The following is a 25120-nucleotide window of genomic DNA, read 5'->3' as shown; positions in this document are numbered from 1 at the left end:
TTTTTCATTTTAACCCTAATAGAAAATAACCATTTTCTCTCTCCAACCCTAAATAAAATAACCCCATCCTTCCTCCAACCATTATACAAAATCACTCCATCCTCATTCGAACCCCTCACATGAAACAACTCAAATCTCATTCTTGTACTAAAACAAATTAACCCCATCCCTCCCTCTATCTCAATAAGCAACACACCAAATTATTATTTTTAAACTTTTACTTTCATTTAACCCATTCCATGCAGTCATGACCATTCTACTTAGATGTGCATTCCTCAGTAGGCCGAGGCCATGTGTATCCAAATCATCAGGCTGATGGCTAATGTTGAAACTTACTTTTACTGAACCTTCCTTTGTATCCTAAGGCAAAGGCTTAAACTCACCGTCACTTTAACTCAATCCACCTTCATCATAAAACTGAGGCCTTTGACCGCCATACTATTTTACTTACTCTACCCTCGTCCTTTTGCCTTGCTCCGACCCTCTACATCATAAGTCTAGCTCTGAACCTATTCTTGCTCGCTCAAATCTCACCATTAACCTAAGGCTTCAACTAAATTCATCTGTTAGTGAACCAAACCAAATAGTCCTAATACAAAATAACTCTGTCCTCCCTCTTAACCTAGTACAACATAACCTTAACATCATTCTAACCATGAAACCAAATAACCCCATCCGCCGTCTAATCCCAAAATGAAATAACCCATTTTCATTCATACTCTAATACAATCCCCACGACCTTCTCTCTCCAACCCTAAAATGAAATAACACCATCCTTCCTCCAACCATTATACAAAATCACTCCCCATCCTCATTCGAACCTCTCACATGAAACAACTCCAATTTCATTCTTGTACTAAAACAAATTAACCCCATCCCTCCCTCTATCTCAATAAGCAACACACCAAATTATTATTTTTAAACTTTTACTTTCATTTAACCCATTCCATGCAGTCATGACCATTCTACTTAGATGTGCATTCCTCAGTAGGCCGAGGCCATGTGTATCCAAATCATCAGGCTGATGGCTAATGTTGAAACTTACTTTTACTGAACCTTCCTTTGTATCCTAAGGCAAAGGCTTAAACTCACCGTCCCTTTAACTCAATCCACCTTCATCATAAAACTGAGGCCTTTGACCGCCATACTATTTTACTTACTCTACCCTCGTCCTTTTGCCTTGCTCCGACCCTCTACATCATAAGTCTAGCTCTGAACCTATTCTTGCTCGCTCAAATCTCACCATTAACCTAAGGCTTCAACCAAATTCATCTGTTAGTGAACCAAACCAAATAGTCCTAATACAAAATAACTCTGTCCTCCCTCTTAACCTAGTACAACATAACCTTAACATCATTCTAACCATGAAACCAAATAACCCCATCCGCCGTCTAATCCCAAAATAAAATAACCCATTTTCATTCATACTCTAATACAAACCCCACGACCTTCTCTCTCCAACCCTAAAATGAAATAACACCATCCTTCCTCCAACCATTATACAAAATCACTCCCCATCCTCATTCGAACCTCTCACATGAAACAACTCCAATTTCATTCTTGTACTAAAACAAATTAACCCCATCCCTCCCTCTATCTCAATAAGCAACACACCAAATTATTATTTTTAAACTTTTACTTTCATTTAACCCATTCCATGCAGTCATGACCATTCTTCTTAGATCTGCATTCCTCAGTAGGCCGAGGCCATGTGTATCCAAATCATCAGGCTGATGGCCAATGTTGAAATTCACTTTTTCTGAACCTTCCTAAGGCAAAGGCCTAAGCTCACAGTCACTTTAACACAATCCACCTCCATCATAAACCTGAGGCCTCGTTTACAAAGCTGCTGTTACTCACTCTTCCTAGATCACATCTGCACTAAACACACTTTCACCGCCATACTTTTTTACTTACGCTACCTAAATTTACTTACTCTACCCTCGTCTTTTTGCCTTGCTCCGACCCTCTACATCAAAAGTCTAGCTCTGAACCTATTCTTGCTCGCTCGAATCTCACCATTAACCTAAGGCTTCAACCAAATTCATCTTTTTGTGACCAAACCAAGTAGTCCTAATACAAAATAACTCTGTCCTCCCTCTTAACCTAGTACAACATAACCTTAACATCATTCTAACCATGAAACCAAATAACCCCATCCGCCGTCTAACCCCAAAATAAAATAACCCATTTCCATTCATACTCTAATACAAACCCCACCACCTTCTCTCACAAAACCTAAAATGAAATAACACCATCCTTCCTCCAACCATTAAACAAAATCACTCCATCCTCATTCAAACCCCTCACATGAAACAACTCCAATCTCATTCTTGTCCTAAAACAAATTAACCCCATCCCTCCCTCTATCTCAATAAGCAACACACCAAATTATTATTTTTAAACTTTTACTTTCATTTAACCCATTCCATGCAGTCATGACCATTCTACTTAGATGTGCATTCCTCAGTAGGCCGAGGCCATGTGTATCCAAATCATCAGGCTGATGGCTAATGTTGAAACTTACTTTTACTGAACCTTCCTTTGTATCCTAAGGCAAAGGCTTAAACTCACCGTCACTTTAACTCAATCCACCTTCATCATAAAACTGAGGCCTTTGACCGCCATACTATTTTACTTACTCTACCCTCGTCCTTTTGCCTCGCTCCGACCCTCTACATCAAAAGTCTAGCTCTGAACCTATTCTTGCTCACTCAAATCTCACCATAAACCTAAGGCTTTGAATAACTTCACCCTTCTGTGACCCAACAAAAAAAGCTTGTGGAGATACTTATTTCCTCTCTTTCCTAACCGTATGCCTGGTTATATATACTAGACAGCTTTCATTACAAAGATCAAGTGTATAGTTCTAGGCTTCAAGTCAACCCTAGTATGGTTTCCTGCCTCACTATTCCCCACCTGTAAGGCTGATCTCCTCTGGACTGGTCTTTCACAGGTGATGTGCAGCTTCATTTATCCCACTTAGCATTACAACCCCACGCCATACAGTTAGTATGGCACAGTATTTTAGTTTGCTGCTCTGCCCCTGAATCTTAGTATACTATACCAATTAAATGCAGACAAACAACTAAGTAAGTTGATTTACATACATACATACACTGAAGGGCATTCCTTTTACAATAATGGCTGCAGAAGCACTCATGGGGGAAAAAAAAAAAAAAATAATATTAATAATAATAATTAGTATTATAGCTTACCATCGGCGACTTTGTTCTTGAATAAAACTGCTCTTTCGAAGAAACCGTGGGTGGCTCTTAAAAGAGCCGTTGGGTTTGGATTACGCCGCTATCACCATTTACTTGGAGCTCGTGTACTTGGTGACGGCCTTTGTGCCCTCGGACACGGCGTGCTTGGCCAACTCACCGGGAAGGAGCAGACGCACAGCGGTCTGGATCTCCCTAGAGGTGATAGTAGAACGTTTGTTGTAATGAGCCAAACGGGAAGACTCACCGGCGATGCGCTCGAAGATGTCGTTCACGAACGAGTTCATGATGCCCATCGCTTTGGAGGAGATACCGGTATCAGGGTGGACCTGCTTCAGCACCTTGTACACGTAGATAGCATAGCTCTCCTTCCTGGACTTTCTGCGCTTCTTGCCTCCTTTCCCGGCCGTCTTGGTCACGGCTTTCTTGGATCCCTTCTTGGGCGCGGACTTAGCTGGCTCAGGCATACTGCTCCTCGTCGAGTAAGACTGAAGAATGAGGAGGAGGCGATAAGCTCCCACATTATTTAGACTCTGGCATTCTAATACAAGAAGGTACCGCCTTTAGAATGCCGTCGTACGACCATTGGACAACAATTGTCCGCTCGCTTCTTCCCAACCCCCCACACTCCCTTTCCCCCTCCCCTCCCCTCCCCTCCCCTCCCCTCCCCTCCCATCCCCTCCCATCCCCTCCCTTTTCTCCTCCTCCCTTCCCCCTCCCCTGAGCAGCATTCTCTTTGTTCGCCTACCCGCGCATTTGTACCCACCGTGCAGGCGGCACATTATTTTTCGCCAAAGCGGTGTTGACGGCGATGTTCTGTATAATTCTGATTTAATCAACGCAAACGGGGTAAATGGAAAACAATATGTATTCTTATATAATAATCACATTATTATATAAGAATATAATGTCATATATATATATAAATATTATATATAAATTATGTTTTTTCCTCCTGAAAATGAGCTTCTTAACAAAGTAACCGGGAGATTCATAACCACCATCATTGACTTTATTGAAACAAACAAATATGATCAACTCTTTGTTCGCCTTCCCGCGCATTTTTAATCTACAGGGCTTAATCTGTTTTTCGCCACAGCGGCGTTGACGGCAACTATCAGGATTTATTAAGACGTATAGTTCTGATTTTACCAACGCATACGGGGGGGGTGTAAAACAATACATATATACAAAGTAACATATATGTACTCTTCCCGTATATTACATTCTTAATACAGAGTATCCGGGAAACTGCCTTATTTGAAACAAACAAGCTAAGATTAGAAACAGGCTCTTTTGCTGGATTTGTGAGTGGCTCTTAAAAGAGCCGTTGGGTTTAGAGCTGTTCAGGCCGAGCGTTTAACCTCCGAATCCGTACAGAGTGCGTCCCTGGCGCTTCAGGGCGTACACCACATCCATAGCGGTGACGGTCTTTCTTTTGGCATGCTCAGTGTACGTGACTGCGTCCCTGATCACGTTTTCCAGGAACACTTTGAGCACACCGCGGGTCTCTTCGTAGATCAGACCGGAGATACGCTTGACGCCACCACGACGAGCCAGACGGCGAATAGCCGGCTTTGTGATACCCTGGATGTTATCGCGAAGCACTTTACGATGACGCTTGGCGCCTCCTTTTCCAAGGCCTTTGCCGCCCTTGCCTCTGCCGGACATCCTAGCTGCTTCTTTTCTCAGTCGACGAGAAGAGAATCTATGAAGCTGGAGCACCCGAGGCACGCCAATTATACCCCTCTATAGGACCTAAATGAAAGCAAGGGAACCGAGCGACGTCACAGTACATCAGCTCCGCCTCATACTCTGTACGTGTGCAGAACGCTTGTTTTGCTGTATAGCCACTGAGTGGGTAGCCATACAAAATACAGTCAACCAGAATTCCGTTCTCTCTGGATGTACTCATGTTCAAAATAACGCAGCACACTTTGGATCATGCATAACCTTCACTGTGAATACTTTAACTCAACATGATTTAGCTTTGAAACCTACAGCCTAGCTCCAGACCTGCTTGACCATATAATGACGAAGTAACCTAAACTGCAATTAAGAGCTAAAATCATTTCTGAAATAGATTGGTCTTATGGCGAAATCTTAAATAAATAAATAACTGAATAAATTCATACAATTCAGTGACCTAGGCATAAGATGAACTGTTTAGTGAGGCTGTGTATGAGCCTACTTTGAGTCACTGTAAGAAGTGGATAGGGGCCATGTGGCCTTTGTAAATAAACATTTATGCACTGTTTTCTAAAAATCAATTACTACAATAATAACGCCAAGTGTATATATATATATATATATATATATATATATATATATATATATATATAATCTTATATATATATATATATATATATATATATATATATATATATATATATATATATATATATAATCTTTCCGTGTTTAAGGATTATCTTATCTTATCTTATCTTATCTTTTACCACAGGATGACACCCCATGCTCCATGCATGAAGTCTTCCTTCGTACACCTGGGGCGATCCTAAACCGCACTCCACTACTCCCTAGTGCACAGCGTTTTTTCGTGACACCGTGCACTCCATAGGGAGTAGTGAGCTGCTTGGGAATTGGACAGTGCAACTCCGGTTCTAATGTCATAGCTTTTTCTGAGCTTTTTTACTGTTTAACTATTGGCCAACGAGCGAAATTGCATTGTTTTTTTGTTTGTTCGTTTTTTCGGTTGACCGATGCCGTTTCGGCAACTAGCTAATAACGAAAATAATCTTTTGTAAACAAAACACTAGCTAGCAAGCTACACAGGCCGCCCAGCTCTGAAAACCAGAAGATACGCTGCTGGTAGCCGGGTTTAAGCACGACTGTTTCTCCCTCACTTGCTCCAAATAACAATATAGAGAACTACGCACGTGTCCGTAATATCGTTATTTTTGTGATTAATTTTTAGACACCTAGCCATCATGCTACTCTCCGAGGTGGCTTCTCGATTTCAACCACGGCAGTAAACGTATAAAATGTTGCTAGCTATATACACGGTTTCATAATAAAACCTGACTGACTCGAGCGAGTGTGTATTTATCTGACAGGTATTTACACTCGCTGGCGTAATGCTATTGTTTGTACCATCCGAGTTAGCTAGCATGCTAATCGCTATGTTAGCTCATGTGTGGACCTGAAAAAGCAAGTTAACTCAAATCACTCAACAGCCACAAATCACGGCTGTATTGCGTACTTTTATGCTACAACTCCGCATGTGGCACTGCACTGTGGTCAACAAATAATGACCCCTCATAATTAGGCTCATATTTGTGCTTTACTGTTTATGCTGGCCGAGTTAGCCACGCTGCTAATCGTTAAGCTGGCTCCAAGCTATGTACAACTCCACACATAGATCCAGCAACGGCAGTTCTACGTCGATTTGCTGTGACTGGGTGTACAACTTTAGGCTCTCCGCAAAATCGACTTATCGGATTTCAGTATCCACTTCATTTTTGGCAAGTTAGCAAACGTTATCGTGCCAACAGCGACACAACGGAGCTGACCAGGTCCAGTCTCCAGCTCACGCCTATTCCACAAAGCAACGCAAAGTGTAATGACTCACATGTCGTCATGTAAAGACGACGTTTCACATGTATGAACATTAAAAGTAGTTAACATAGGTCTTAACACGACAAATACCTCGGTCAGCCGTCCACTCCCCTCTGATGGCTGTCGCCATGTGCGCCTCGGTCTCGTATACAACAAAGTCACACTACATCACGCCATTCTAACGTGCGTAGCGATTATTTCACACACACACACACGACAAGAGTACGTGTCCTCCCTCAATGCACCTGAATGCCTGAATAAATGACATAAATGGCTATTTAGTACTAGGGTTACGACCTTGCAAGCATAAAACAAGCACACACTGAGATCAGCCCACTACTGTACACCATGGCACACGGTTTACTTTTTACTGTGACTGGACGTGCAGTTATCGGATTTCATCATTAGATGAAGAGAGGGAGGGTGGTAGGTAGGAAGGTAGGTAGGTAGATAGATATGTATACATAGAGAGATAGACAGAGATAGAGAGAGAGAGACAGGCTCCATGACAACATATTGAACAAGTAAATCCACATACAAAGGGTTTGCAACGTTTAGAAAATACAACGCCAACAACCCAGTACAACAATAAATCAAATTCAAGAATTAAAGAGCCGGATCACATGAATGGTTGAATCAATAAAACACTGTACGTCATCTATACTTTTCGAAAACGTTCTAAAACAACACGTGATTAGTCCTAATACATGGCACGTGTGTCAATAGGCTGAACTTGTAGTTAGGCATCATGGGAATTGTAGTCCTTGATCTTGACACTACAGGATAAAGACACATTGTGTCATTGACACATTGACATAGACACACTTAAAGGAAGCATAGTGTTTTATAGATTCAACCAGTAATTTGTTCTTTTTTTCTTTGTCAACACATATTGCTCAAACACAAACCAGTACAGGGTTTGTATTTTCTGTCAGATTGAATAAGTATGCATCAAGCTCTCTCTCTCTCTCTCTCTCTCTCTCTCTCTCTCTCTCTCTCTCACACACACACACACACACACACACACACACACACACACCCACACACACACCCACACACACACACACACACACACAACCACCACCACTGACATATTTCTGCACATAAAATAAAACAAGGCCAACTTAAACTAAACCCACACCATTTGGATTCCTCAGGTTTTCACTATACATCTTCTAATAAATCTTCTTCTAAAGTCATATTGGTTAGCAGTTAGTGGAAGAGAAAGGAAGGAAATAAATTGTGGTGAGCAAAGTAAGTGTAAAGCTCATGATGAAGTCAGGATGAGTGGTAGCAGTTCGGCTGGACCTACCTCTTAGGCTTCTGATGGAGTTTCAGGGCTAGGCCCTAAGACTATGTAGTTGCAGAACGTGAATGGAGTAGTGATGCCATCTGGTGGTCAGAATATGTATCTGCCAGGCCAGGTTCCATATATTTTCAGACGTATTCCCTCACAACATTCAACATGACATGACTTTAAACATTTGAACCTTGACATCACTAAGCTACAGTTTTGGATCAATAAATCCAGGTGAAGATACTGAGATACCCAGTTACACTATACATGAGTTACATGAGGACAAAGTCAATACTGTGGTTTAAAAACACAAACATGACTTTTGGAGTCCTTTGTCTAGTTAGAACCCACACTGCAAGATAGATAGATAGACAGATAAATAGAATACATGTGAAAATGCATTTGAAACTAACTGCAGATGAAGGACAGTGCAGTTATGAAAAATAAGAAATGAAGTGGACAGATGACGATACATAAAAATTTAATAATAACACTGTATTATTAAGTAATAATAATAAAGTGTTAGTAGTGTCCAGGAGTGCAAATGTATAGGATGTACAGTAAAGTGTTAACACTGACATTGGCCATTAGAGAAGATCTTCACCAATGAGAAGTGAATGTAGGAATAATACTAACATGTCTCATACCCACACAATTAAATCTGTGCAAAAATAATTTTATTTGGCAAGGTTTTATCAGCTTATATTGAGGTTAACATAATAATCATAAATCAATAAAGAACACCGCTCATCTGCTATCAAGACCTGACTAAGGAGCTAGAGGCCAGTGGAGCAAAGCTACAATTACGAAAAGCATACGCACCATCGGTGCAAAAAAATCTTTAGTTAGGCATCATGGGAATTGTAGTCGTTAATCTAATACACTACAAGTTAAAGATATAGTGTCCACAGAGACATTTAAAGAAAGAAAGAACAAACACAAATCGAATAAATGGTATATTATTGCATACAAGGGAAAAGCTCCTAATGAGGCCAACTAAAACTACATGTTTACCCCTTGGATTTCTCAGGCTCGCTTTACATCTTCTAATAAAAGTCATGCTAGATTAGATAAACACAGAGGGAGTTAATGTTGCTTTAAGTAATGTTGCTTTTATCATATGTTGCAGTTAGTGGATGATAAAGAAATATGGAAAGACATTGTGGTAAGCAAAGTAAGTGTAGAGCTCATGATGAAGTCAGGGTGAGGGGAAGCAGTTTGGCTAGACCTACCCCTTAGGCTTCTGATGGAGTTTCAGGGCTAAGCTTTAAGTCTGTGGTCGTAGTACGTGAATGGAGCGTGGATGCCATCTGGTGGTCAAAATGTAAATCTGCAAAATATAAAACAATTCATCTTTTTTTTTAGTTTTTTTTTTCTTGGTCCACAGAGACATTTAAAGAAGCAAAATCAGAAAGAAGAGAAAGAGTTCAATTTGAGAAGCACAAAAAAGCTAATTCACAAGTGAGTACGGCTGGCTTTTGATACACTTTTGTTAGCACTTTTGTATTCATTTGTTACTTACCTATGCCTTGAAGAAAGTCTTTGACCTAAACCTGGCAGGTTAAAATGATTTTTTTGCACCGATGGTGCGTATGCTTTTCGTAATTGTAGCTTTGCTCCACTGGCCTCTAGCTCCTTAGTCAGGTCTTGATAGCAGATGAGCGGTGTTCTTTATTGATTTATGATTATTATGTTAACCTCAATATAAGCTGATGCATACATACATACACATAACCATACAGCATAGAATTTAAGGGCTCTAAAGGGGGAGGGGAAAAACGTCATTCATAGAATTGCACTACTCTACAGTTTGTCTCAATGGCTTATAGTAGTGAGCGAATTGTTGGCTTTTTACCTAACTGATAAAAAAGTGCCTTAAATAAAGAATGCTTCTATCAAGGATTCTTTATCTAAAGCCATTTGATCGAGTTGTGGAAGGAGGTAATACAGTCTGGAGTAAAAAAAAATTCTGTCCTACTTTATCATTAGCATATTGTTAAAACCCAAACAAAAATCATCCCGCAAGACATGTAATGACTTTTTAGATGTATTGGTGCAGTTAACAATCATATTTAATGTGTATAAAAATTGCAGTGCCCTAAATTAAGTTTTCATTGCCTGGTAGCATGACAACTGGTTATCATGCTGGCTACTAAAATGCCCAAATGTTCCTTGGTAGATCTTAAAGGATAAAGGATAAAGGATAAAGGTGCACGTATTCGTCACTGTACAGTGTGGACTGTACAGCGAAATGTGTCCTCCGCATTTAACCCATCTGGTAGTGAACACACACTCACACACACACATGTGTTAGGGGCAGTGAGTACACACACACACCCAGAGCGGCGGGCAGCCAACTCCAGCGCCCGGGGAGCAGAGAGGGTAAAGGGCCTTGCTCAAGGGCCCAACAGTGGCAGCTTGCCGAGCCCGGGATTCGAACCCACAACCCTGTTATCGATATCCCGGCGCTCTAACCGCTGAGCCACCACTGCCCCTTAGTAGACTTACTGGAGTTCACAACCATCTGTCATATGTAAAAGCTGTAACATTCACACACATACACGTATACATCTATGTTTTTAGCGTTTGCATTTGCGAGTTTGACCACACGATGGCATCCACGCTCCATCCATGACATATATCCACGATACCAAAACAACGGTGACGTTTGCAATAGGGCACTTCCTAAATCCCTTACACTGTATACACTACACAGAAGTGCACTTCTCTAGTCAAGTCTTTTAGGCTTCTGATGGAGTTTCAGGGCTAAGCTTTAAGTCTGTGGTCATAGTACGTAAATGGAGCGTGGATGCCATCGTGTGGTTAAAATGTAAAACAATTAATCTTTTTTTTTTGGTCCACAGAGACGTTTAAAGAAGCAAAATCAAAAAAGCGAATTCACAAGTGAGTACGGCTGGCTTTTCATTCACTTTTGTTAGCACTTTTGTATTCATTTGTTACTTACCTATGCCTTGAATGATTAAAATTATTATTTATTTTTTTTTGCACCAATTTGAGGGTGCGTATGCTTTTCCATATTTTAGCTTTGCTCCACTGGCCTCCAGCTCCTCGGTCAGGTCTTGATAGCAGATGAGCGGTGTTTTTTACTGATTTATGATTATTATGGTAACCTCAATATAAGCTAATACACAGAGTTTAAGGGCTCTAAAGAAAAGGAAATAAAGGTCCTACATAGAAGTGCACTACTCTATAGTTTGTCTCAATGGCTTCTAGCAGTGAGTAAATTGGTGGCTTTTTACATAACTGCATGCTGTTTGGTTGTCATGATGGCTAATAAAGTGCCTTTATTAAAGACTTCTATCAAGCGTTCTTCAAAACAAGACATTTTATCTAGTTGTGGAAGGAGATTATACAGTCTGGAGTATGTTATCGTTAGCATATTGTTGAAATGAAACCCAAGCCCAAACGAAAATCATCACGTAAGACACGTAATTACTTTTTAGATTTGTTGGTGCAGTTAACAATCATATTTAATGTGTATAAAATTACCCTAAATTAAGTTTCCATTTCATTGCCTGGCAGCATGAGAACTGGTAACCATGCTGGCTACTAAAATGCCCTGAACTGAAGTATGCTTCAATAGAAACATTTTTTAAAATGTACTTTAAAAAACACTAACCAAAATAACACCGCAATACAAATGATTTAGTAGACGTACTGGAGTTCACAACCATCTATCAAATGAAAAAAGCTGTTACATTCACACACATACACGAATAAATCTACGTAGTTAACGTTTGCATTTGCCTAGTTTTACCACACGATGGCATCCACGCTCCATCCATGACATATGTCTGCGTTCCCACAACAACGGTGGTCCTCTCCGGAATATACACTTAACTCCTTTACTGCGGCCCCACAGCTGGTCTCGCTTACTCTCTATGGAATCAAACTCATTTTGCATATGTATGAAACGTAGGTACCCAAAATCAAGCTCTCATTATATAAATATACACATACATTGCTCTCTGAAACTGTGCTTGCAGTTGTATAGTTTCACCACGCGGTGGGATCCACGCTCCATCCATGTCAAATGCCGTTTGTAATAGGCCAAAACCGGCCTAAACACTACATAGTATAAAGTGTAGTGTTCTACTGAAGTAGCAGTGGCTTCAACTTTTTGCTGGGGTGAATGAACTGTTTCCAAACTATTAAATATGTATAATCATATTGCTAGGTATTTAAAGAAACGTATTAATATGTATTAAAACACATGTTAAATATGGCGATTTTGATGTGAAATGTTGTACAAAACGTTATAATATATATATACACATATATATTAGTTGTTGTTTTTTTTGCTAAACTTTACAACCACTGTCTTACGGCTGGTTTTGCTCGCGCAGCCCTATGGAACTTAGAAGCGCGCGCGCGTCATAATAGCCTTACATTATATAAACGCAACACCGAGGTGAGGCGGACATTTGCTGTTTCGGCGCGGACACGGGTAGGTGGCTCTTAAAAGAGCCGTTGGGTATTTCAGGTAAACGTCGAAGCGCTCTGTTTAAGCGCGCTCTCCGCGAATACGGCGGGCCAGCTGGATGTCTTTAGGCATGATGGTGACTCTCTTGGCGTGGATAGCGCACAGGTTAGTATCTTCAAACAGACCCACCAAGTACGCCTCGCTAGCCTCCTGCAGGGCCATGACGGCGGAGCTCTGGAAGCGGAGATCAGTCTTGAAGTCCTGCGCGATCTCACGCACTAGCCGCTGGAAGGGCAGCTTACGGATCAGCAGCTCAGTAGATTTCTGGTAGCGGCGGATCTCCCTCAGAGCCACGGTGCCGGGCCTGTAACGGTGAGGCTTTTTCACGCCGCCGGTGGCTGGGGCGCTCTTGCGGGCAGCCTTGGTGGCGAGCTGCTTCCTCGGGGCCTTGCCACCGGTGGACTTACGAGCGGTCTGTTTGGTTCTTGCCATCGCGTTGAACTCTGCTCCTCTCGGGGAAAAGAAAGAGAATGAGTTCTTGCTCGCTTCACATGGCTTTTAAGCTTTCAAGCCGCTTGCCGCTCATTGGGCGTCTTGAAGTTGTCCGTTTCCCATTGGGCGGCCGGCAATGCGTCGGTGACACACTATTGGGCGTCTTCTTTTCAAACCTAAAAGCAAAACGGCGGGCTCCTGTAATACAAAACAACAAAGAAAAAAAAAAGCATTAAAAGAATATATAATAATAAGAACAATAATATGATCAAACTAATCAATGTACTGTACATTACAGCGAACATTAAACACACTGTGTGTGTGTGTGTGTGTGTGTGAGAGAGAGCGAGAGAATGTGTGTATACATGCACATATGCATAGGGTGTTGATCTCAGTACGTGAAATATATGAAAAAGGGCAATTGTGTATTGCATGGCAGTGTGTTTATATAATAACTCGGTTCATAAAGCTATTATTTTTTTATGCAGTTGGAAATCACGTGAGGAATATGTAGTGTTGTTTGTAAAGGAGCAGCACTTTTCTTAGAAAAAATGGGTGGCTCTTAAAAGAGCCTTTGTGTATAGATAAATCAACGGAGAGCGCCAATTTACTTTGTCTTCACAGTCTTCTCGGTCTTCTTAGGCAGCAGTACAGCCTGAATGTTGGGCAGCACACCACCTTGGGCGATAGTGACTCCTCCGAGCAGTTTGTTCAGCTCCTCGTCGTTACGAACAGCCAGCTGCAGGTGACGGGGGATAATACGGGTCTTCTTGTTGTCGCGGGCGGCGTTGCCAGCCAACTCGAGAATCTCAGCGGTGAGATACTCCAGGACGGCGGCCAAGTAGACGGGAGCGCCGGCGCCGACCCGCTCAGCGTAGTTGCCTTTACGCAGGAGCCTGTGCACACGGCCAACTGGGAACTGCAGTCCGGCGCGGGACGAACGAGTCTTAGCCTTGGCCCTAGCTTTACCACCGGTTTTGCCTCTTCCACTCATGATTCGCGTCAGTCGTGTTCGTCCAACAAAGCTGAAATAATGCACGCCGGCCAACGAGCGCCGTTGATATAGCAAAATCGCCTACGGTCCTATTGGCTAAAAGCTACGCGCACCAACAGCCAATCGCATTTCCGCCGTCAGACTCTAGCGTCCTCCCACCTCTGCTCGCTTTCCTACCCGACCCCCTCCCTCCTCTCGTGCTGTGTGTCTGTGTGAGCGAGAGAGAGAAAGGAAGAAAGAAAACGGGTTAAAGAAAGAAACATTTACCCCCACTCGTGCCCCGCGTTTTCTTTCCCTTTCCCGCTCAAATGTAACACGTATGACCAAACCAAAAAAATATATATATATTGATCATATATAATTATTGTGTGGGGAAAGTAATGAGAGCTATTTTTGTGTTGTTGAGTGTTTTTTTTTTTTTTAACAATCATTTCATTGTGCAGTAACAAGGGGGGAAAAAAGCTGTTTTTTTATGAAACTGTGGGTGGCTCTTAAAAGAGCCGTTGAATAGAGAAACAAGACATGAAGGTAAACGGCGTTACTGTTTACTTCTTCTTAGGGGCAGCCTTTTTCGCCTTCGCCGCCTTGGGCTTAGCTGCTTTAGGCTTGACCGTTTTGGCTTTCTTTGGGCTCTTGGTCGCCTTTTTGGGAGCCGCCGGCTTCTTGGCCTTCTTGGGGCTCTTCGCTGCCTTCTTAGCGGCCGCGACGGGCTTCTTGGCCTTCTTGGGGGATTTCTTAGCCGCAGTGGGTTTCTTGGCTGCTACCTTCTTGGGCTTCTTGGCCGCGGCTGGTTTCTTGGCGGCCGGCTTCTTAGCTTTAGGTGCCGGTTTCTTGGCGGCCGGCTTCTTCTTTGCCTCGGTCTGCTTCTTGTTAAGCTTGAAAGAGCCCGACGCGCCGGTGCCTTTGGTCTGCACCAGAGTGCCCTTGGTGACGAGGCTCTTGACGGCGAGCTTAACGCGTGAGTTGTTCTTCTCGACGTCGTAGCCGCCGGCAGCCAGGGCTTTCTTCAGGGCGGCGAGAGACACGCCGCTCCTCTCCTTGGAAGCCGAGACGGCCTTGACGATGAGCTCGCCCACGCTGGGGCCGGCTTTCTTGGGGCGGGCGGCGGCCTTCTTCTTGGGGGCCTTGGCGGGCGCCGAGGCGGCTGGGGCTGGAGCGACTTCTGCCATTGTTCTGCTTTGCTGTGAGCGCGAGTGAGAACAAACTGCTGCAGCGTTCTGTAGAACCTCCCGCTGCAGCGAGGGGGCCGGCCCTTAAAAGCCACATGAGAACGTTGTAGACTCAACTCGCTCGATGCCGCACAGCCGTGTGGCAGCGACAGTCTCGCACTTGTGTTTTCTCTCGGCGTTTGTCGAGCGAAATATGGGTGAAAGCTCAACTTGGCGAGCGTAGAAATGCTCTTTCGTCTCCGAGAGGCTCCACCGTGTGTTGAGAAGACGGGAAGGGCAGCGTAACGACGCCGCGTTTAATACGGCGCTCACCGAAGCGTGCCACGCTACCGGCGTGCCGAACGGGCGGCGGCGCATTTGGCGTGCTAATCGGTGGAAAACGGCGACAAAAGGTGCCACGAACTGGGCGAGTGTTATCCGGTGCGTTGGAGGAGAGCCTCGTCGAGAGCGTGCTGGGCATCCGAGACGTGGGTGCGTTGTTTTGCTCGTCGTGCAAGGCGACCTTGAGGAGTGTGTAAAGCACAGTGTTGCCGTGTGTGCGCAGTATGACTTCCACCGTCGATGCGTCTTTGTCACCGGCGCTTCCACACTCGGAACGGCTCTCCATAGGTCCCCTAATACGCACTCGTAACACACCCAATATACCATAGCCAAAAATCTCATACTAACCCTAACACAAAATAACTGCATACACCCCCCCAACCCTAAAACACAAAAAACAAAATAACAAAAAAAAAAGAAAAAACTTATTCTAAACATAACATAAAACTATCATGCCCTTTTTCAAGCCTAATACAAAATAACTGCACCTTCACTCTAACCCCAATACAAAATAAACCCAAGCTCATTTAAACCCTAAAACCCCATTTTTCATTTTAACCCTAATAGAAAATAACCATTTTCTCTCTCCAACCCTAAATAAAATAACCCCATCCTTCCTCCAACCATTATACAAAATCACTCCATCCTCATTCGAACCCCTCACATGAAACAACTCAAATCTCATTCTTGTACTAAAACAAATTAACCCCATCCCTCCCTCTATCTCAATAAGCAACACACCAAATTATTATTTTTAAACTTTTACTTTCATTTAACCCATTCCATGCAGTCATGACCATTCTACTTAGATGTGCATTCCTCAGTAGGCCGAGGCCATGTGTATCCAAATCATCAGGCTGATGGCTAATGTTGAAACTCACTTTTACTGAACCTTCCTTTGTATCCTAAGGCAAAGGCTTAAACTCACCGTCACTTTAACTCAATCCACCTTCATCATAAAACTGAGGCCTTTGACCGCCATACTATTTTACTTACTCTACCCTCGTCCTTTTGCCTTGCTCCGACCCTCTACATCATAAGTCTAGCTCTGAACCTATTCTTGCTCGCTCGAATCTCACCATTAACCTAAGGCTTCAACCAAATTCATCTTTTAGTGAACCAAACCAAATAGTCCTAATACAAAATAACTCTGTCCTCCCTCTTAACCTAGTACAACATAACCTTAACATCATTCTAACCATGAAACCAAATAACCCCATCCGCCGTCTAACCCCAAAATAAAATAACCCATTTTCATTCATACTCTAATACAAACCCCACCACCTTCTCTCTCCAACCCTAAAATGAAATAACACCATCCTTCCTCCAACCATTATACAAAATCACTCCCCATCCTTTTTCAAACTCCTCACATGAAACAACTCCAATCTCATTCTTGTCCTAAAACAAATTAACCCCATCCCTCCCTCTATCTCAATAAGCAACACACCAAATTATTATTTTTAAACTTTTACTTTCATTTAACCCATTCCATGCAGTCATGACCATTCTACTTAGATGTGCATTCCTCAGTAGGCCGAGGCCATGTGTATCCAAATCATGAGGCTGATGGCTAATGTTGAAACTCACTTTTACTGAACCTTCCTTTGTATCCTAAGGCAAAGGCTTAAGCTCACCGTCACTTTAACTCAATCCACCTTCATCATAAAACTGAGGCCTTTGACCGCCATACTATTTTACTTACTCTACCCTCGTCCTTTTGCTTTGCTCCAACCCTCTACATCAAAAAAATTTCTATGAACCTATTCTTGCTCGCTCGAATCTCACCATTAACCTAAGACTTCAACCAAATTCATCTTTTAGTGAACCAAACCAAATAGTCCTAATACAAAATAACTCTGTCCTCCCTCTTAACCTAGTACAACATAACCTTAACATCATTCTAACCATGAAACCAAATAACCCCATCCGCCGTCTAACCCCAAAATAAAATAACCCATTTCCATTCATACTCTAATACAAACCCCACCACCTTCTCTCACAAACCCTAAAATGAAATAACCCCATCCTTCCTCCAACCATTATACAAAATCACTCCATCCATTTTGGAACCCCTCACAAGAAAAAACTCAAATCTCATTCTTGTACTAAAACAAAGTAACCCCATCCCTCCCTCTATCTCAATAAGCAACACACCAAATTATTATTTTTAAACTTTTACTTTCATTTAACCCATTCCATGCAGTCATGACCATTCTACTTAGATGTGCATTCCTCAGTAGGCCGAGGCCATGTGTATCCAAATCATCAGGCTGATGGCTAATGTTGAAACTCACTTTTACTGAACCTTCCTTTGTATCCTAAGGCAAAGGCTTAAACTCACCGTCACTTTAACTCAATCCACCTTCATCATAAAACTGAGGCCTTTGACCGCCATACTATTTTACTTACTCTACCCTCGTCCTTTGGCATTGCTCCGACCCTCTACATCAAAAAAATATCTATGAACCTATTCTTGCTCGCTCGAATCTCACCATTAACCTAAGACTTCAACCAAATTCACCTTTTAGTGAACCAAACCAAATAGTCCTAATACAAAATAACTCTGTCCTCCCTCTTAACCTAGTACAACATAACCTTAACATCATTCTAACCATGAAAACAAATAACCCCATCCGCCGTCTAACCCCAAAATAAAATAACCCATTTCCATTCATACTCTAATACAAACCCCACCACCTTCTCTCACAAACCCTAAAATGAAATAACCCCATCCTTCCTCCAACCATTATACAAAATCACTCCATCCTCATTCGAACCCCTCACATGAAACAACTCAAATCTCATTCTTGTACTAAAACAAATTAACCCCATCCCTCCCTCTATCTCAATAAGCAACACACCAAATTATTATTTTTAAACTTTTACTTTCATTTAACCCATTCCATGCAGTCATGACCATTCTACTTAGATGTGCATTCCTCAGTAGGCCGAGGCCATGTGTATCCAAATCATCAGGCTGATGGCTAATGTTGAAACTCACTTTTACTGAACCTTCCTTTGTATCCTAAGGCAAAGGCTTAAGCTCACCGTCACTTTAACTCAATCCACCTTCATCATAAACCTGAGGTCTTTGACCGCCATACTATTTTACTTACTCTACCCTCGTCCTTTTGCCTTGCTCCGACCCTCTACATCAAAAGTCTAGCTCTGAACCTATTCTTGCTCGCTCGAATCTCACCATTAACCTAAGGCTTCAACCAAATTCATCTTTTAGTGAACCAAACCAAATAGTCCTAATACAAAATAACTCTGTCCTCCCTCTTAACCTAGTACAACATAACCTTAACATCATTCTAACCATGAAACCAAATAACCCCATCCGCCGTCTAACCCCAAAATAAAATAACCCATTTTCATTCATACTCTAATACAAACCCCACGACCTTCTCTCTCCAACCCTAAAATGAAATAACACCATCCTTCCTCCAACCATTATACAAAATCACTCCCCATCCTCATTCGAACCTCTCACATGAAACAACTCCAATTTCATTCTTGTACTAAAACAAATTAACCCCATCCCTCCCTCTATCTCAATAAGCAACACACCAAATTATTATTTTTAAACTTTTACTTTCATTTAACCCATTCCATGCAGTCATGACCATTCTACTTAGATGTGCATTCCTCAGTAGGCCGAGGCCATGTGTATCCAAATCATCAGGCTGATGGCTAATGTTGAAACTCACTTTTACTGAACCTTCCTTTGTATCCTAAGGCAACGGCCTAAGCTCACGGTCACTTTAACTCAATCCACCTTCATCATAAACCTGAGGCCTTTGACCGCCATACTATTTTACTTACTCTACCCTCGTCCTTTTGCCTTGCTCCGACCCTCTACATCATAAGTCTAGCTCTGAACCTATTCTTGCTCGCTCGAATCTCACCATTAACCTAAGGCTTCAACCAAATTCATCTTTTAGTGAACCAAACCAAATAGTCCTAATACAAAATAACTCTGTCCTCCCTCTTAACCTAGTACAACATAACCTTAACATCATTCTAACCATGAAACCAAATAACCCCATCCGCCGTCTAACCCCAAAATAAAATAACCCATTTTCATTCATACTCTAATACAAACCCCACCACCTTCTCTCTCCAACCCTAAAATGAAATAACACCATCCTTCCTCCAACCATTATACAAAATCACTCCCCATCCTTTTTCAAACTCCTCACATGAAACAACTCCAATCTCATTCTTGTCCTAAAACAAATTAACCCCATCCCTCCCTCTATCTCAATAAGCAACACACCAAATTATTATTTTTAAACTTTTACTTTCATTTAACCCATTCCATGCAGTCATGACCATTCTACTTAGATGTGCATTCCTCAGTAGGCCGAGGCCATGTGTATCCAAATCATGAGGCTGATGGCTAATGTTGAAACTCACTTTTACTGAACCTTCCTTTGTATCCTAAGGCAAAGGCTTAAGCTCACCGTCACTTTAACTCAATCCACCTTCATCATAAAACTGAGGCCTTTGACCGCCATACTATTTTACTTACTCTACCCTCGTCCTTTTGCTTTGCTCCAACCCTCTACATCAAAAAAATTTCTATGAACCTATTCTTGCTCGCTCGAATCTCACCATTAACCTAAGACTTCAACCAAATTCATCTTTTAGTGAACCAAACCAAATAGTCCTAATACAAAATAACTCTGTCCTCCCTCTTAACCTAGTACAACATAACCTTAACATCATTCTAACCATGAAACCAAATAACCCCATCCGCCGTCTAACCCCAAAATAAAATAACCCATTTCCATTCATACTCTAATACAAACCCCACCACCTTCTCTCACAAACCCTAAAATGAAATAACCCCATCCTTCCTCCAACCATTATACAAAATCACTCCATCCATTTTGGAACCCCTCACAAGAAAAAACTCAAATCTCATTCTTGTACTAAAACAAAGTAACCCCATCCCTCCCTCTATCTCAATAAGCAACACACCAAATTATTATTTTTAAACTTTTACTTTCATTTAACCCATTCCATGCAGTCATGACCATTCTACTTAGATGTGCATTCCTCAGTAGGCCGAGGCCATGTGTATCCAAATCATCAGGCTGATGGCTAATGTTGAAACTCACTTTTACTGAACCTTCCTTTGTATCCTAAGGCAAAGGCTTAAACTCACCGTCACTTTAACTCAATCCACCTTCATCATAAAACTGAGGCCTTTGACCGCCATACTATTTTACTTACTCTACCCTCGTCCTTTGGCATTGCTCCGACCCTCTACATCAAAAAAATATCTATGAACCTATTCTTGCTCGCTCGAATCTCACCATTAACCTAAGACTTCAACCAAATTCACCTTTTAGTGAACCAAACCAAATAGTCCTAATACAAAATAACTCTGTCCTCCCTCTTAACCTAGTACAACATAACCTTAACATCATTCTAACCATGAAAACAAATAACCCCATCCGCCGTCTAACCCCAAAATAAAATAACCCATTTCCATTCATACTCTAATACAAACCCCACCACCTTCTCTCACAAACCCTAAAATGAAATAACCCCATCCTTCCTCCAACCATTATACAAAATCACTCCATCCTCATTCGAACCCCTCACATGAAACAACTCAAATCTCATTCTTGTACTAAAACAAATTAACCCCATCCCTCCCTCTATCTCAATAAGCAACACACCAAATTATTATTTTTAAACTTTTACTTTCATTTAACCCATTCCATGCAGTCATGACCATTCTACTTAGATGTGCATTCCTCAGTAGGCCGAGGCCATGTGTATCCAAATCATCAGGCTGATGGCTAATGTTGAAACTCACTTTTACTGAACCTTCCTTTGTATCCTAAGGCAACGGCCTAAGCTCACGGTCACTTTAACTCAATCCACCTTCATCATAAACCTGAGGCCTTTGACCGCCATACTATTTTACTTACTCTACCCTCGTCCTTTTGCCTTGCTCCGACCCTCTACATCATAAGTCTAGCTCTGAACCTATTCTTGCTCGCTCGAATCTCACCATTAACCTAAGGCTTCAACCAAATTCATCTTTTAGTGAACCAAACCAAATAGTCCTAATACAAAATAACTCTGTCCTCCCTCTTAACCTAGTACAACATAACCTTAACATCATTCTAACCATGAAACCAAATAACCCCATCCGCCGTCTAACCCCAAAATAAAATAACCCATTTTCATTCATACTCTAATACAAACCCCACCACCTTCTCTCTCCAACCCTAAAATGAAATAACACCATCCTTCCTCCAACCATTATACAAAATCACTCCCCATCCTTTTTCAAACTCCTCACATGAAACAACTCCAATCTCATTCTTGTCCTAAAACAAATTAACCCCATCCCTCCCTCTATCTCAATAAGCAACACACCAAATTATTATTTTTAAACTTTTACTTTCATTTAACCCATTCCATGCAGTCATGACCATTCTACTTAGATGTGCATTCCTCAGTAGGCCGAGGCCATGTGTATCCAAATCATGAGGCTGATGGCTAATGTTGAAACTCACTTTTACTGAACCTTCCTTTGTATCCTAAGGCAAAGGCTTAAGCTCACCGTCACTTTAACTCAATCCACCTTCATCATAAAACTGAGGCCTTTGACCGCCATACTATTTTACTTACTCTACCCTCGTCCTTTTGCTTTGCTCCAACCCTCTACATCAAAAAAATTTCTATGAACCTATTCTTGCTCGCTCGAATCTCACCATTAACCTAAGACTTCAACCAAATTCATCTTTTAGTGAACCAAACCAAATAGTCCTAATACAAAATAACTCTGTCCTCCCTCTTAACCTAGTACAACATAACCTTAACATCATTCTAACCATGAAACCAAATAACCCCATCCGCCGTCTAACCCCAAAATAAAATAACCCATTTCCATTCATACTCTAATACAAACCCCACCACCTTCTCTCACAAACCCTAAAATGAAATAACCCCATCCTTCCTCCAACCATTATACAAAATCACTCCATCCATTTTGGAACCCCTCACAAGAAAAAACTCAAATCTCATTCTTGTACTAAAACAAAGTAACCCCATCCCTCCCTCTATCTCAATAAGCAACACACCAAATTATTATTTTTAAACTTTTACTTTCATTTAACCCATTCCATGCAGTCATGACCATTCTACTTAGATGTGCATTCCTCAGTAGGCCGAGGCCATGTGTATCCAAATCATCAGGCTGATGGCTAATGTTGAAACTCACTTTTACTGAACCTTCCTTTGTATCCTAAGGCAAAGGCTTAAACTCACCGTCACTTTAACTCAATCCACCTTCATCATAAAACTGAGGCCTTTGACCGCCATACTATTTTACTTACTCTACCCTCGTCCTTTGGCATTGCTCCGACCCTCTACATCAAAAAAATATCTATGAACCTATTCTTGCTCGCTCGAATCTCACCATTAACCTAAGACTTCAACCAAATTCACCTTTTAGTGAACCAAACCAAATAGTCCTAATACAAAATAACTCTGTCCTCCCTCTTAACCTAGTACAACATAACCTTAACATCATTCTAACCATGAAAACAAATAACCCCATCCGCCGTCTAACCCCAAAATAAAATAACCCATTTCCATTCATACTCTAATACAAACCCCACCACCTTCTCTCACAAACCCTAAAATGAAATAACCCCATCCTTCCTCCAACCATTATACAAAATCACTCCATCCTCATTCGAACCCCTCACATGAAACAACTCAAATCTCATTCTTGTACTAAAACAAATTAACCCCATCCCTCCCTCTATCTCAATAAGCAACACACCAAATTATTATTTTTAAACTTTTACTTTCATTTAACCCATTCCATGCAGTCATGACCATTCTACTTAGATGTGCATTCCTCAGTAGGCCGAGGCCATGTGTATCCAAATCATCAGGCTGATGGCTAATGTTGAAACTCACTTTTACTGAACCTTCCTTTGTATCCTAAGGCAAAGGCTTAAGCTCACCGTCACTTTAACTCAATCCACCTTCATCATAAACCTGAGGTCTTTGACCGCCATACTATTTTACTTACTCTACCCTCGTCCTTTTGCCTTGCTCCGACCCTCTACATCAAAAGTCTAGCTCTGAACCTATTCTTGCTCGCTCGAATCTCACCATTAACCTAAGGCTTCAACCAAATTCATCTTTTAGTGAACCAAACCAAATAGTCCTAATACAAAATAACTCTGTCCTCCCTCTTAACCTAGTACAACATAACCTTAACATCATTCTAACCATGAAACCAAATAACCCCATCCGCCGTCTAACCCCAAAATAAAATAACCCATTTTCATTCATACTCTAATACAAACCCCACGACCTTCTCTCTCCAACCCTAAAATGAAATAACACCATCCTTCCTCCAACCATTATACAAAATCACTCCCCATCCTCATTCGAACCTCTCACATGAAACAACTCCAATTTCATTCTTGTACTAAAACAAATTAACCCCATCCCTCCCTCTATCTCAATAAGCAACACACCAAATTATTATTTTTAAACTTTTACTTTCATTTAACCCATTCCATGCAGTCATGACCATTCTACTTAGATGTGCATTCCTCAGTAGGCCGAGGCCATGTGTATCCAAATCATCAGGCTGATGGCTAATGTTGAAACTCACTTTTACTGAACCTTCCTTTGTATCCTAAGGCAACGGCCTAAGCTCACGGTCACTTTAACTCAATCCACCTTCATCATAAACCTGAGGCCTTTGACCGCCATACTATTTTACTTACTCTACCCTCGTCCTTTTGCCTTGCTCCGACCCTCTACATCATAAGTCTAGCTCTGAACCTATTCTTGCTCGCTCGAATCTCACCATTAACCTAAGGCTTCAACCAAATTCATCTTTTAGTGAACCAAACCAAATAGTCCTAATACAAAATAACTCTGTCCTCCCTCTTAACCTAGTACAACATAACCTTAACATCATTCTAACCATGAAACCAAATAACCCCATCCGCCGTCTAACCCCAAAATAAAATAACCCATTTTCATTCATACTCTAATACAAACCCCACCACCTTCTCTCTCCAACCCTAAAATGAAATAACACCATCCTTCCTCCAACCATTATACAAAATCACTCCCCATCCTTTTTCAAACTCCTCACATGAAACAACTCCAATCTCATTCTTGTCCTAAAACAAATTAACCCCATCCCTCCCTCTATCTCAATAAGCAACACACCAAATTATTATTTTTAAACTTTTACTTTCATTTAACCCATTCCATGCAGTCATGACCATTCTACTTAGATGTGCATTCCTCAGTAGGCCGAGGCCATGTGTATCCAAATCATGAGGCTGATGGCTAATGTTGAAACTCACTTTTACTGAACCTTCCTTTGTATCCTAAGGCAAAGGCTTAAGCTCACCGTCACTTTAACTCAATCCACCTTCATCATAAAACTGAGGCCTTTGACCGCCATACTATTTTACTTACTCTACCCTCGTCCTTTTGCTTTGCTCCAACCCTCTACATCAAAAAAATTTCTATGAACCTATTCTTGCTCGCTCGAATCTCACCATAAACCTAAGGCTTTGAATAACTTCA

General features: G+C 41.6%; 5 protein-coding genes across 5 annotated transcripts in view; all 5 read right to left on the bottom strand.

The window, feature by feature from the left end:
* Positions 1-3316: 3316 nt before the first annotated feature.
* LOC140546793 (histone H2B) lies at positions 3317-3691 on the bottom strand. The gene has a single exon (XM_072670194.1). The coding sequence runs from the start codon at positions 3689-3691 to the stop codon at positions 3317-3319; it is 375 nt and encodes a 124-aa protein (XP_072526295.1).
* Positions 3692-4583: 892 nt separating this feature from the next.
* LOC140546987 (histone H4) lies at positions 4584-4895 on the bottom strand. The gene has a single exon (XM_072670473.1). The coding sequence runs from the start codon at positions 4893-4895 to the stop codon at positions 4584-4586; it is 312 nt and encodes a 103-aa protein (XP_072526574.1).
* Positions 4896-12622: 7727 nt separating this feature from the next.
* On the bottom strand, positions 12623-13363 carry LOC140546968 (histone H3). The gene is made up of 2 exons (XM_072670448.1): positions 13330-13363; positions 12623-13047 (listed from the first exon to the last, which is right to left on the bottom strand). Exon 2 carries the CDS (start codon positions 13031-13033, stop codon positions 12623-12625), a length of 411 nt encoding a protein of 136 aa, XP_072526549.1. The 5' UTR covers positions 13034-13047; positions 13330-13363.
* Positions 13364-13640: 277 nt separating this feature from the next.
* Positions 13641-25120, bottom strand: part of LOC140546424 (uncharacterized) — a 27240-nt gene continuing 15760 nt past the window's right edge. Inside the window, exon 2 of the mRNA XM_072669633.1 lies at positions 13641-14058. Within this exon, the coding sequence (XP_072525734.1) occupies positions 13641-14058 (418 nt within the window). The remainder of the gene's footprint in view (positions 14059-25120) is intronic.
* On the bottom strand, positions 14573-15196 carry LOC140547015 (histone H1-like). The gene has a single exon (XM_072670501.1). It carries the CDS (start codon positions 15194-15196, stop codon positions 14573-14575), a length of 624 nt encoding a protein of 207 aa, XP_072526602.1.

The sequence above is a fragment of the Salminus brasiliensis genome, chromosome 24 (genome assembly GCF_030463535.1).
Source record: "Salminus brasiliensis chromosome 24, fSalBra1.hap2, whole genome shotgun sequence".
NCBI classification, from domain to species: domain Eukaryota; kingdom Metazoa; phylum Chordata; class Actinopteri; order Characiformes; family Bryconidae; genus Salminus; species Salminus brasiliensis.
This window is presented reverse-complemented; position numbering and strand designations above follow the sequence as displayed.